The sequence below is a fragment of the Physeter macrocephalus genome, chromosome 8 (genome assembly GCF_002837175.3).
Source record: "Physeter macrocephalus isolate SW-GA chromosome 8, ASM283717v5, whole genome shotgun sequence".
Taxonomy (NCBI): domain Eukaryota; kingdom Metazoa; phylum Chordata; class Mammalia; order Artiodactyla; family Physeteridae; genus Physeter; species Physeter macrocephalus.
Window position 1 is genome coordinate 13782157 of NC_041221.1, and position 14807 is coordinate 13796963.

The following is a 14807-nucleotide window of genomic DNA, read 5'->3' on the forward strand; positions in this document are numbered from 1 at the left end:
GTGTCCCGAGTTCTGTAGAAGTCGCTGGAATGGGTCAGTTTTTACCCTCTTGGCTGGAAAGAGAACAGAGTGAGTGGTGGCGGGCGGTGTGAGCCGGGGTGGGGGCGGCGGCCGGGACGCCTGTCCTCCAGGGCGGCTGCCGCCGGCCCGGCTGGCGCTCTTCCCTTTGCCCAGCGAGCGCGGTGGTCGCTCCCTGCGTGAAGGCGCTCCCCCTCTCGGCGCTTGTCTGCTTCTACTGCAGAGCGAGCAGGGTGCTGAAGTCGGGGAGGCAGCCGCACCGTGGTCCCCTCCTCCCCGAGGACACGGCTTCCCGAATCCTGTCCCCCTCGTGCTGTGTGACCGTGCCCCGCTTGGTGTCCCCTGGTGTCAGGGCAGCAGACGGGGCAGCCGGGCCCGTTGAGGTGCCTCCTCAGCCACCGTCGCTGGTCCCGGCGGGCGCCTGGCATGCCCCGGGCGTGGCGCTCCTGTGGGGCCGCCTGTCCTGTCTGCTGTGCTTCAGAGGTGCCTTCCGCTCTCGCCCCAAGCTTGGCCCCTGTCCCGAGTCAGGCACCCTTCGTGAGGGGCCAAGCTGCAGGGCGACAGTGCAGCTCAGAGGCCAGCAGCGTGGGCCCCGAGCAGCCCGCCTGCACGGGACGCCCCCGCCTTCCCGCTCGGCCCTGCGGATGGGCGCCCAGCGGTGGCTGCCTGTGGGTCAGGGACCCGCGAGGTGGCGCGAGATCAGGGCGGTCAGCCCGTTGTCACCCTTCAGGCGAGTGAGGACGCTCCTTCCTGGCGTCGTCTTGGCTCTTTCTTTCAAAAGATGCCACAGCAGAGGGCGTGCCGCAGGGCTTCACACACACAATTCTTCTCTCAACTTTCTCAACTGAGATTCTTTCTCTAGGTAGTTTGGGGGCGGGGGGTTGTTACATCTTAAGCTTTGCAGTTGGCAGTTAACCCGAAAAGTTTATTCTTAGAGTTTCTTTAAATTTTTACGGAAACGATGAAAATTCAAGACTCAGAATTGTTTACTTTTCCTGTACATTTGATTGTACCCTCAAAACTAGACTCGTTTCCTATGTCTGGCGAGCTTTCTGGTGAGCATTGTTCACAGTCACGTCCACGGCCAGAGGCCGGCATGGAGCCGTGGGTTCTGCTGCACAGGGCCGGGCGGAGCCGCTCGGGCACATAGGCCAGGGCGTCAGGCAACGCGCAGGCTGAGCCGGTACGTGGTTCTTCTAGGGTTAGGCTACGCTTGTTCATCCTTTTAAAGCCAAAAGCCTAAGTATTGCAGGCGTCTTGTGTGTTTCTCATTGTAACATTTCTTCTGCAGAAAACGCTCTGTGTGTTTGCTCTTGTGGCTTGTAAAGCATGCCCTGGTAACTTCCTGGTTGGATTCTCAGTTGATTTAAAGTATCTTCCCTGAGTAGGAGGCGCTGCGGTGGCCAGATGCCAGCTCCCGGGTGGGGCCTGGAGTCACACCCCAGGGGTGCTACCTAAGGCCTGGGGCCAGCTCCCCTATTGCAAATGTGTGAACATGGAAATTGTACCTACCCCGTACAGCTGCTGGGGTCAAGAAGTAACACCTGGAAAGTTATGTCAGTTCTGTGTGAGCTCCAGTGATTCCACTACAGAGTATTTCTTTTTGTCTGCAACATTTAAAAGATTTCCCCCCCTTTACCAAAAGTTGAGTATATTCTCTGTACAAATTTGGAAAATACAGACAAATATACAGAAGAAAATGTCATTGCTTATTCTGAAGCAAGAGGTTCCCTTTTTGGTCTGTGGGCTTTCTGTCTGGAGAAGAGCTGCTGTTTATTTAATTGGTCCTGTTTCGGACATTTGGATTGTTCAGCAGTGTCTGTAGTTGGAGGAGTGTGTATCCTTGTACATCATCTTTATGCAGTGCATTCATACAAGTAGAATGGCCAGTTCAAGGATGCCTATGTCTTCAACGCTTTTAGTGTACGTCGCCAAATTGCCTTCCAGAAAGATCTTCCCATTTTTAGTTACACTAGCAGTGCTCTTTTCCGGCGTCTGTGGTAAGAAAGAAAGTAATCTGTGTGTATATTTTAATCTTTACCAGATTGGTAAACGAGAACAATATAAGGAAGATATTTCCTAGAAGGCCATTTTATTTTTGTTACAATGACTGCCCAAAGGACTTCTGTTTTAATGTGTTCGCCTCAGAGCTGACTTGTCTTTTATCAGCTTAGGTTCTGATTATGTTCACAGACAGGGCAGGCCAAGAGGGGTCAGGACTCTTCAGGATCTAGAGACAGGCCAGTGCCGTGTATGCGAGGCCACTGCCCCAGCTGGCCGTGTGAGCGGGGCCGTGTGGGGTAGACACTCCAGGCTGACCCGGAGGGATAAGGCTCGCCGCCCAGGCCTGCCAGCTGGCATTGCTATTCCAAGGTTCGGGCCCCGCAGAGGACAAAAGCAGAGGTGTAGCCGAGGAGCGCACCTCGGGGTCGTCGAGTACTTGCTGTGTGCCAGACACTCTGCTGGGCTCCTCCCCACGTGGATAGGTGGGGGTCATCGTGGGACCTTGAGCCCTGAGGACCTGAACTGGGAGGGCAGAGTAGGAGCCGGCAGGAGGAGGTACGTGAGCGGGGTCAGCACCGGTAAAGGCCCGTGGCTCCCGGGAAGAGGGACAAGGCGTTCGAGGAGGAGCTGCCCAGTACCATTCAAGAAACAGGTGATTACCTGCGGGGCACGGTGGTAAACACAGTGGTGGGGGAGAGGGCCCGCAAACGCGGGAGCCGTGGGTCCCACCTACCCTCAAGGAGCCCACAGCGGGGTGCGTGGGGCCGGCAGGTGAGCAGGCCGTCAGAGCCCGGGCCTGCCAGGCAGTGGGAGCGGAACGTTCGGAGGTGGCGGGGTGTCAAGCAGGGAGGGGCAGCTTGCGTGGGCGCGTCGGCAGCGCCTGACGTGTGCCGGGGAAGGTCTGCAGAGCTGGTCTCGTGTGAGCTAGGCTTTAAAAGATTCATTCATTCAGCAGTTCTTCGTTGAGCGCCTGTTTTGTGCCAGGCAATCATTTATTCTAGGCACCGTGTTTTTAGCAGAGAGCAAGACAGGCCAGCCCCTGCCCTGTGGAGGAGCTTTGGTTTCCACGGGCTGAGTCAGGATCCACCAGGAGGACGTGGCTTGGGTGGCAGGTGCAGAGAGAGTAGAGTGCGTTTCAGGCAGAGAAAATGCACTGTAATTTAAAGAACTCTATAGGAGCTTAGTCTTGCTAGAACTTAAGCGGTGAGGCAGGGCTTGGAGGTGAGGCTCCAGAGGTACTGGAAGCCAGGTTTTGAAAGAGTACGTCATCTGGAGGGTTGGATTTTATTCTGTAACTGTGGGGAAGCCATTGTTGGGTTTGAAGCCGGGGTGCCGTGCAAGGTGTTAGGACCTGGAGGTGGAGGCGGAGAGAAGCGAAGGGTTAGGAGGAGGCGTGGAGAAGAGTCTGAGGCGCGGCCGGAGTCCCAGGAGAAGCTGAGGCCTGAGCCCGGGCGCTGGGGCAGAGTCTGAGTACATGAGGTAAAACTTATTCAATGAATACACGGTTCCGAGTCAGCCGAGTCTCACGCCAGCCACTAGTGATGATTATGTTATGAAAGATAAAACAACAAAGCTTCTGCAAGATAACATGGGAGAGCATCTTTACGTCCTTAAGGTTACCAAGTGTTTCTGAAACAGGTCAGAAAGGCACTGGCCAGAAAGGAAGTGCATGGAAATCAGAGCTTCTCTTCATCAGTAGGCACCACGGAGGGGGTGACGGGGCCGCAAGCTGTGCGGTCAGGAAGGGCTCTTACCCAGGATGTGGGAAGAGCTCCTGCAGATCAGCTTAAAAGACTGACGAATAGAACATAGGCAAATGAAGCTATCCAGATGGCCAGTAGGCATATGAAAAGGTGCCCAATCTCATTAATTACAGTGAAATGCAAACTACCACCACAGTGAAGCCCCCCCAATGGCTGAAGTGGAAAGACCTGACGAGTGTTAGTGACGGGGGAGGAGCCGGAACTCCCTCCTTGGCGAGGAGAGTGGGAGTTGGCGCCCCGACTTTGGAAGAAGGTTCGGCGGTGTCTGCTGGAGCCAAACCTGCGCGTGCCCTGTGAGCCGGCAGTCTCCCCCCAGGTCTCCTCGGAGGGTGTTCACAGGTGTCCAGGAGACAGTGCCGGGATGCTCGTAGTGGCGTCATTCGTGACTGCTAGAACCGGAAATAACCCAAATGTCCATCACGTACGAGGGAAACGGTGACTGCCGTCTGTTCAGACGGCAGACTGGCGTCTGGCAGTGGGAACGAATGAACCCGGAGTCTCACGAACTAAAGTTTAGCTGGAGCGGTCAGACACCCAAGAATACCTACCTGTTGATTTCGTGTACAGGTGCAAGAGGAAGCACAGATGTTGTGTCGGGAAGCGTGTGGCGGCCGCGGCCCTCCAGCGGGGCGGCCCCGTCAGGGTTCACGTTAGGACGCTGGGTTTTTCAGTATTTGGGTTATATTTAAAAAGGTAGTTTTAGCAAAAGAGAATGCAAAGAATGCCTTTAATTGTATGCTTGGAAAATGGTAAAGCGGCTCTTGCCGTGACCAGTAACACTGATAGCAGAAGAAGAGGGAGGCTCGGAGAAAACTAACGGGTGCATGATAAGGATTCAGTTTTAAAAAGTCTGTTGTTCACGAAGGAAGTTGTCCAGAGGGACCCGGAGCCCGTGGAAAGGCGCCCGCGCCCTTCCTGTTAGGGTGTGCGAGCTGTGAGACGCCGAGCGCGCCGCACGGTTCCGGCCGGGGCTTGGCCCTCGCGCGGGGGCGGGGCTTGCTCTTTGCCAGGTGCAGGCAGCGTGGGTGCTGGGGTGGGCGGCCTTCACAGGGACACGGGCTGCCGCCATCTGTAGACGTGTGGCTCCTGGGTGAGAACCTTGTGGGCCGTTGGCACCCCTCGTGTGTTTGTTGGAGCGCGTGCGCCCACCTCGGCTGCGCGCCCTGCGGAGCTCGCCCAGTTCGATTGCGGGGAGGCACGTGCTCTGTCCAGGGTCCCCGAGCTGCATCGTACCGACCAGCTCTCTGTGCGTCCCTTGGAGGGTGCGCTCCACTCTGGGCAAGAGAGTCAGTTGTACCACTTGAGGGAAGTTGCTTCTGGTCATGTAATTTTTTTTCTATACTGATTTTTTTCAAAGGGTCTAAGCAGTTTGTCTCATTTTTCAAAGACTGGGCAATTTAGCGTTTATAGGAACATTTAATAGCATTCTCTGTTCTCTCCAGTTGGTGCCACGTCCGTTTGTTTGTGCTCAGGGTGTGTTGAAGGAGTCCTTCTTACATAAGTCAGTTTCATCAGCGTATGCGGCTGGCTCTTCTCTTGTCACCTGATGTAACAGCACCTCTTACTTTCCCACTTTGAATAGGACTAATTAGCGTGTCTCACCAAAGCTAGGACACCAGTTGTAAGATACCTCATGATATTAGTGCCACCAAGAAGACAGTCTACTCTGCCAAGTGTGAGTGTTAAGATGCCCTTGACTGTGAGGCACTCCTAGGTCAAAAACACTGAAACGTAGGAAAAAAGTCCATTTTAGAATCAATCACATACAGTAGATGCTTTTGAATTTCTGAAAACATTTTATTATATCTCTAAGCAACAGGTGCTCTTTTTTACAAACATAATTACACTTAAAAAATTAATAGCAATTCCTAAATATCATCTAATATTTACTTAATATTTAGATTTCTAGCATTGAACATGATCTTCTGAAATGTGATCAAGTGGTCATCTGAGATCTTAGTTTCCCACCTTCACTTTATATGCTCTTTTTTTTTTTTTTTTTTTTGCGGTACGCTGGCCTCTCACCGTTGTGGCCTCTCCCGTTGCGGAGCGCAGGCTCCAGACGCGCAGGTTCAGCGGCCGTGGCTCACGGGCCCAGCCGCTCCGCGGCACGTGGGATCTTCCCGGACCGGGGCACGAACCCGTGTCCCCTGCATCGGCAGGTGGACTCTCAACCGCTGCGCCACCAGGGAAGCCCTATATGCTCTTTAAACTGAGAGGTGACCAGTGTTCAGACGTAGACTAAGTGATGACAGTCGGCCTTTTTGGAGGCTTCTTTTGTTAATAAGCTTTTAAAGTACATTATTGCAAGTTATATCCCTGCCAAGTCACTCAGTATCATCAGCAATATGACACCAAATAGTGTATTTGGACACAGATCGCTCGTTTCCTCCCGTAGGTGGACTGCTGTACAGGTCCCGTTTCTCTTTCCTGTAGTTTTGCAGAGACTGGGTAGCTGCTTGGAGGGGCAAAGGAGGGCGAGCGGGCGCAGGTGCTTCCCCCAGCGCTCTCCTCACGTGCCCGCGCCTGTGCCCCCAGGTCTCCGTGCCACCCGGTGCCCTGGATTGCTGGGTGTTCCTGAGCTGCTTGGAGGTGCTGCAGAGGATAGAAGGGTGTTGCGACCGGGCACAGATAGACTCAAACATCGCCCACACCGTGGGTCTGTGGAGCTACGCCACAGGGAAGGTAACTGCCCCAGTGCAGATGTGAGCCTCGGCCGGGGCTCTGCCTGCGGGGCTGGGGGACGGAATTAGCTGTTTGGAGAAGTGCTGCTCACTTAGTCCCTGCACAGGCAGCTCTGGCTACTTCAGGGTGTGTCTAGGAGCAGTGTGAATGCAGTCGTTCCCTGCCGATGTCACTGTATCTGGCAGACATCAGACACTCGCTGCGCTCGTGCTAAAGGCGGGCTTCTGCTCCAGGAATGGGTGGGGGGACAAAGCAGGGTGAGCGTGCAGCCGTGTGCAGAAGTGCAGAAAATGACAGTAGTCCCGAGCGCGCAGCAGGAAGGCCTGCCGGGGGAGGGGTTGAGGTGGGGCAAGCGGAGTGGGAGACCTTGCGAGCTTGGGAGAGCGTGGGTGAACAGCACAGGCTGGGAATGACCAGCGTCAGAGCCACTCTGAGGATGATTACGTAGAAGGTTTGAGTTTGAAATGATCCCAGTAAGATATATTTTCATATCCAGGTGAGAATCATTTGGATAGGAAAGCTAAATTTCTTCTAGTATTTAGATGGTTTTAACTTTATATTTAAATTTGTAAATTCTCTGCTGACTCTTATGGCAAATTAATTGAAATTTGGGGTTTATCTCAACAGCTAAAGTCCTTGGGCTATCTGTGTGGACTTGTGTCAGAACAGGGACCTAACTCAGAAGACCTCAACAGGACGGTTGATCTTTTGGCGGGCTTGGGAGCTGAACGGCCTGAAACAGGTACTTTTTGAGATGTCGCCATACACGTGGTGGAAAGCAACGAGAATGTCGGCTGTAACTGGCACCACATATAATTTGGGTTCGGTGATATAATTACTCACCATTTGGGAAATTACACTCATTATTAGCTGACCAGATTAATACCTAGGATATTTTACCTTTTAATAGCATAAAGAAATGTCAGAAATAGTTTAAGAAATTGTGGGACTTGCCTGGCGGTCTGCTGGTTAGGACTTCGCGCTTCCTCTGCAGGGGGTGCGGGTGCCATCCGTGGTCAGGGAACTGAGATTCCGCATGCCATGCGGTGTGGCCAAAGAAAAAAAAAGAAAGAAAGAAATTGTAACGATTCTTAAAAATGTGTCTGAGTTTCTTGCAGGCTTAAGTGAGCTGATCATGCCTTTTTACAGCCCACGTGAAGTTTAAATGCATCAATCTTCCTCTGAATTACAGATGATTATTTTTCTAATGATATGGCCAGACAGATCCTTTTATTGAGTAAATTACCCCTAGGTAATAAAGCACTTTGAAAGGAACGTTACTAATTCTTTTAGGTAGGAACACCTTGATGAGTATGATTTAGCGAAACTGTTGCTGAAGTAGAGCCTACCTAATGGCCTGAGAGGCCTCTTGCGGGATTGAATCAGTTTGTCAGGGAAAATGTGTTATGTGTATATTACACTGTTTCCACCTGAGACCACATCAAATCATTTTGGAAGTAATTTAATTCATTGTAGGATTTGTAACACGTATTTAAAAAATTCTAGTCTCAATTAAAGATAAAAGTATTACTTGAAGGGTTTAGACTATTTCATGAGTATATTAATTAGACAAGAATGTAAGTAATAACGTAGTTTCAGTTGGCATGGGTTGTTTGTGATTTCCATGAACATCAGACAAAGTCCTTTACCTGTGACATTTGAGGCGGAATGTAAACTCATGTGATTGGACATAATTAAGATGAATAAGGACTCATTTCTTTCTGTTTAAGCCAACACTGCTCAGAGTCCGTATAAGAAACTCAAAGAAGCATTATCATCAGTAGAAGCTTTTGAAAAACACTACTTAGTAAGTATTACAAAGCTTCGCTGTCTACCCATGGCAGAAAGCCCCTCTCTACTAGACTTCGCTACTTTGTGACCTTTTGAGTTGGGAATGAGCTGGTATTTGGAACCTCCTTCTTGTTGGCCTTTGAAGTTTCTTTGGTACCCTAGGGAGTTGTGCATGAAACCTGGAATAGTTGGTTTATTAGTATCCGTGGTGCCATAATTAGGCATAAAAGCATCTTTGGATATTTATAATTTTGTCCACAATGGTATTGCTCATTCAGTAGAACAGAAATTGTAAGAAAGGATAGTGAATGGTTTTCTGTGGACAAAGGAACAATTTGAACCTGAACAGAGCTGTTGTACTTGATTTTAAAGGACTTAAATTTGGACAGTCTTAGAAAGCAGTGCAGTAGAAGCTCGGTGGACCGTCTGCCTTCCCGAGTCACGATTAATTCAACAGCATTTGACAGTAGTCTATAATACTGTCTCTGTCATCCAAAATGTGGGAAACATTAAAAATGTTACCCACAGATGGAAAATACTTTGAAAAAAATTATTCTGTGCCTGCTGAGTTCATGTTTCTTTTATTATTATGACTTATAGTTTATGTACAACTTAATGACTTGTGTATAAATCACATTTATCACAGTGATTTATACAATAGTGTATAAATCACTCTTACATAAAAACTCAAATAACACAAAAAGAGATACAAAGTAAAAAACTGTTATATTAATAAGGAAGTCTTGCTTCAGCCTTGGGTAAATAAATGTAGGATTTGTCTAGCATTAAAGTACAGAATTATCTGGTTCTTTGCTTTTCCGCAGGACTTGTCCCATGCCACCATTGAAATGTATACGAGTATTGGGAGAATTCGATCCGCTAAGTTCGTTGGAAAGGATCTGGCGGAGTTTTACATGTAATTGATTTTGAACTTTTCTTTGAATTTCAGGCATCTCACATGTGTCGTAAGAGGTTTGTTATGTAGGAGTTAATATGAAATGTACATAACTTTGTAGAACAAAAAATGTAAACTGTTAACCAATCATCATTTCTTAAGAAAATTTCTTGAAAACCAGAGTGAATTCAGCTTATTACCCTTAATAATTGTTACTGATCTTTGTGTTTCTTTCATTTAATTAAGTTAATGAACTTATATGTAAATATTATATACATGTAGATAATATATATACTGTTATATGCGATACATAGTATGTGTTCTATAGCATTTTCTCCAGTTGCTGTTTTAAATGCCTCCTCAGAGGATTGAAAACCTCGAGGTCAGTGACATGAAGCACGTGATGTGTCAGGTCCGTGAGAGAGGGCTGAGCCGTGAGTGCTTGTGAGCTGGGGTGTGCAGACACTGAGCATTTCTAGTCTGGCTCCAGCTTTGGAGTGGATTCCAGAGAAAAGACTAAAAACGTGGCATATTTCTCACGTGTTTGATAAAGAACCCCTGCTGGCCGTGTAACTGCTAGTTCAAAGCACTGGGAAGAGATACAGATTGCGAGGGAAAACACATTTTCTCAAAAGAAATGTGTGTTTGAAATGGTATCTTGAAATCTATAGTTAGTCATTTCATTAGATGAAACAAGAAAGAATAATTTACTTTAATGGATTGCAGGGCTCTGAAGGGGTTCGTAGATCATCTGAGTGAACCTCCTAGTGTTTCAGCTGTGGTTGGAGCAGGGAATCAGTTGCACAGCTGAGTAATGCGGGGCTGGAGGTTGGCTCTCCTGAGTCTCCAGCTCGTGTATCTGCTGACTAAATCAATAGCCGTGTCCTCAGGCGCTGTGAGCTGAGGCTTGGAGCTGCAGTGGGGTGATGCTGGCCTGCTAACTGGAGACTTGGGTCCTGGTTCTGGCTTGACCTTGGACTAGCCGGGTGGCCCTCGGCCTGGGTCTACGGGGACTGGATGACAAATGGCCTCCCTTCCAGCTCTACAGTGTAAGAATCTTTGGCTGGAGATAGTAACTGAAGAAGTATATAGAAGGTTCTGACCCCTTTAAAAAATGGGGGAGGAGCTTCCCTGGTGGCGCAGTGGTTGAGAGTCCGCCTGCCGATGCAGGGGACACGGGTTCGTGCCCCGGTCCGGGAAGATCCCACATGCCGCGGAGCAACTAAGCCCGTGCGCCACAACTACTGAGCCTGCGCTCTAGAGCCCATGCGTCACAACTACTGAGCCTGCGCTCTAGAGCCCATGAGCCACAACTACTGAGCCTGGGAGCCTAGAGCCCGTGCTCTGCAACAAGCCCGCGCACCGCAGTGAAGAGCAGCCCCCCCTCGCTGCAACTAGAGAAAGCCCACGTGCAGCAACGAAGACCCAACGCAGCCAAAAATAAATACATAAATAATAATAATAATAAAGAAGCCCATTTGGCCAAGGGAATCTCAGAAATACCACAGACCGTGTCACACAGCAGGGAGTCAGGCAATTCCTCAGTTCAGGCCCGGTAAGGAGGGAGAGATTGCCCCCAAATGTTATAAAAGCTGAACCGTTCTAAGCAAATTCGTTCCCAGTGCCTACTAGAGAAAGCCCATGCCCAGCAACGAAGACCCAACGCAGCCAAAAATAAATAAATTTATTTTTTTAATTAAATAAATAAAATAAAATAAAAAATGGGGGAGAGGACCATAAAAGTCTAGAGAAACCGACACATGTAATTGATAGGTTTAAAATTTATTTGAGAATTTGGGAACTCTCATTGCTTCAGAAGTAAGCCTGGGATGTTGTCCCAGGATGCTTAGAGAGCGAGCGCTTGTTTGGTGTTGGCCTTCGTCCCGTGAAGTCAGTAGCCCAGCCCTCTGGGAAAGGCCAGGGCAGCCATGTTGTCACTGAAGCTTTGGCAAGCTCTCATTAATTGGGTTTTAGACTTCGTTTTATTCTGAACGTCTTGAGGGTTTAAATTTGGGTGATAAGTGTTGATATTTAAATTCCTCACAGTTCTCTGTAAATCTTTGAAACCTGCTCAGTGCTTTTGCCTGAGTTTCCGACTTGAGTCAAGCTCCCCTGTCAGCTGGCCTGTGTAGACCACTCTGTGTTGGCCTGTCTTCAGCAGTTAGTGTGGCCCCGAGCCCAGGTTTCGAAGCTTCCTCCATAACTAGTTGTGTGCCTGTGGACAAAGCCTTCCGCTTTCTTCACGCTTGGTGTTCTTATGTCAGCTTGAAATCGTGACTGATGCCCTCACGTTCTTATCCGGAGATTCAGCTCTGAAGGCTCTTTGGCTAGTGTAGCATGCTGGGCAAACAGCGTGTGTGGGATTCTCAGCCTGAGCGCATTTCTCAGGTCCAGTTAGGTGTTCCTGACTTCTTGTTCTTTCTCATATGGGGGGGTGGTCAGAGAAGGTCTGTCTGCAGATGGCACCAGTTTCATGGTGTGGGGTTGTCAGGGGTGGAGAGCAGGCCGTGAAAGGTTATGTCGGAGTTTGTTGATTATCACGACCCATAATGAAAGCTTCTGTTTGTTGATTTGCAAGGAGGAAGAAGTCTCCCCAGAAGGCAGAGATCTATCTTCAAGGAGCCTTGAAGAATTACCTGGCTGAGGGCTGGGCACTGCCTATCACACACACAAGGAAGCAACTAGCTGAATGTCAGAAACACCTTGGACAAATTGAAAAGTATCCTTTAAGTTGAATACGTTCATGAAGTAGGAGGATTGCTTTCTCTTTGTACGGCAGCAGTGCCCACCGTTGAGGGTTTAATGAGCACCTGGTGACTAGGAGAGAAAAGCCTGCCTTGGCACGTGTACTGTGTTGGATGGAAGCTGGCACCTAGTCAGCGTGTCTGACTACTGCTTGAGTTCCTAACACCCTAGAGAAAGGGGAACGCCCGTCGGGATGCACCCTCCGGGGACCGGAGGGGCTGGCGCGCAGCGCCCCAGCGTGTGGTCCTCTCGGGCTCCTTGACTCTGCGCTCAGCTACCTTCAGACCAGCAGCGTCCTGGCCAGCGACCGGCACCTGACGGAGAGCGAGCGGGAGCACTTCTGCAGAGAGGTGGTTGGCGTCGCCCGCCGGCAGGCAGGCAGCCCAGGTGAGGCTCGCTTCAGACGCCACTGCGGAGACTCCGGATGTCGGGGGGGGGCGGGGCAGAAGCCGTAAGACCGCGTGTGTGCCCCGTGCTAAATACCGCGTGTGGGCCCGTGCTTAATACCGCGTGTGTGCCCCGTGCTTAATACCGCGTGCGGGCCCCGTGCTAAATACCGCGTGCGGGCCCCGTGCTTAATACCGCGTGTGTGCCCCGTGCTTAATACCGCGTGTGGGCCCCGTGCTAAATACCGCGTGCGGGCCCCGTGCTTAATACCGCGTGTGGGCCCCGTGCTTAATACCGCGTGTGGGCCCCGTGCTTAATACCGCGTGTGGGCCCCGTGCTTAATACCGCGTGCGGGGCCCCGTGCTAAATACCGCGTGCGGGGGCCCGTGCTTAATACCGCGTGCGGGGCCCCGTGCTTAATACCGCGTGCGGGCGTGCGGGGCCCGTGCTTAATACCGCGTGCGGGGCCCCGTGCTTAATACCGCGTGCGGGGCCCCGTGCTTAATACCGCGTGTGGGCCCCGTGCTTAATACCGCGTGTGGGCCCCTGCTTTCGTGCTAAATACCGCGTGCGGGCCCCGTGCTTAATACCGCGTGTGGGCCCCGTGCTTAATACCGCGTGTGGGCCCCGTGCTTAATACCGCGTGTGTGCCCCGTGCTTAATACCGCGTGTGGGCCCGTGCTTAATACCGCGTGTGGGCCCCGTGCTTAATACCGCGTGTGGGCCCCGTGCTTAATACCGCGTGTGGGCCCTGTGCTTAATACCGCGTGTGTGCTCTATACTGACCACCTAGATTCAGCAGTTGTTAACATCTTGCCGTGTAGCAAACGTGTGTCTACATCTTTCTTTTTTCTTTTTGCTGAACTTCAGAGCAGCTCCAGACCCTGAAACAGTGTAGCATCTTCTGAAAACAAAGGTGATCCCCTAACCACCCTGCCCACAGAGGGAAGAGGTTCTAAGTCAGGCAACCAAGTTAGCCCCTCTTCAGATCTCCCCCATTGTCTTGAAAAGTGTTTTTAGAAATTATTTTATATTCAAAATAATTGGACTCTACTAGTCCAGTCAGGGGTCACACACTGCATTTGATTGTTGTGTCTCAGTTCTCCTTTAACTTAGAACAGTCTTTCCATCTCGTTTTCTTCCTCTTTTCCAGACACTGACCTTTTAAAATACAACAGCTTTATTGAGATAGGATTCACAGCATGCAGTATACGACTCTGTGGCTTTTGGTGTCATCACAGACACGTGCACCCGTCCCACAGTCAGTGTTAGAGCATTTTTATCACCCGAAAGAAACCCCACACTTATTTCCTCCCAACCTCCTCCTACCACCCCCATCCCCCCAGGTCCCCGGGAACCACTAATCCACTTTCTATCCCAAGTCCCTGGGAACCACTAATCCACTTTCTCTCTCTGAAGATACGTGTTCTGGATATTTCACGTAAATGGAATCATACAATATGTGTTTTGTTGTGACCGGCCTATTTCACTCAGCACAATGTTTTCAGGATTCAGCGATGTTGTAGCGTGTGTCAGCATCTCATTCCTTTCGTGACTGAATAACATTCCGTGGCATGGCTGGACCTCGCTGTGTTCCTCCCTTCATCGGTTGTTTGACAGCAGGGTTGTAAGGCACTGACTTTGTAAAGACATTGAGCCACTTGTCTCATAGACTGTCTCACCGTCTGAAGTTTCTTGAGTATTTCCTTATGGGAATGTGTTTTGGCAAATATACTTTAAGAATTGCCTTGTAGTAAGATTAAATTTATTGTACTATTTAGCTTCTCATGTTCAGTTTATCGAGAAGAGTATTTATTTAAAAGAGTCACTGTCTTAGCTCGAGCTGCCATAACAAAATGCTACAGACTGGACGCTTCAGCAGCGGGTGTTTATTTTCTCACAGTTCTGGAGGCTGACATCTGAGGTCAGGATGCCAGCAGGGTGGGTTTCTGATGAGGCCCCTCTTCCTGGCTTGTCCCTTCAAGGCAAGGGGTGGCGGGGGTGGTGGTGGAAGGGAGGTGGAGAGAGAGACTCAGAGAGAGGGAGGGAGCGGGAAGGGAGGTGCGGGGAGAGATGGGGGAGAAATGGAGAGCCTCAGAGAGAGGGAGGGGGAAGGGAGGTGCGGGGAGAGACGGAGAGGGCTGTCCGGTGCGTCCTCCTACAAGGGCCCGCATCCCTCATGACCTCATCAAACCCTAACTTTCTCCCAGAGGGCCCACTGGGGGGTAGGGCTTCCACTTAAGAAGTTTGGCGGGACCGCATTCAGTCCATAGCGGTTGCTAACTGCTTGAAAGCCAGTGTTTCCAGAGGTCTGGGCTTCGGGTTGCCGTGGTCGTTGCCTGCTGGGGTGCGTGTCACGCACATCGAGCCATCTGCACGGGTTTCTCAGGGGCAGCGTGGCACTGATTTGTGTTTCAGAGCCTTTAATGTGCCCAGACTGGCCGTTGTAGAGCCGTGTGCCGAATCTGCTGTGTGTGGCACGTGCGTGAGCCTGTGCAGTTACGCTTTTCCTGCCAGCT

General features: G+C 50.6%; 1 protein-coding gene across 7 annotated transcripts in view; it reads left to right on the forward strand.

Annotated features, from left to right (window-relative positions):
* Positions 1-14807, forward strand: part of TRAPPC10 (trafficking protein particle complex subunit 10) — a 94228-nt gene that overhangs the window by 54430 nt on the left and 24991 nt on the right. For all 7 annotated transcript variants that reach the window (XM_024120188.3, XM_055086446.1, XM_028492708.2 and 4 more), the window contains 6 exons: positions 6324-6470; positions 7098-7212; positions 8201-8277; positions 9086-9177; positions 11735-11875; positions 12176-12288. In XM_024120188.3, coding sequence (XP_023975956.1) covers positions 6324-6470; positions 7098-7212; positions 8201-8277; positions 9086-9177; positions 11735-11875; positions 12176-12288 — 685 coding nt within the window. The remainder of the gene's footprint in view (positions 1-6323; positions 6471-7097; positions 7213-8200; positions 8278-9085; positions 9178-11734; positions 11876-12175; positions 12289-14807) is intronic.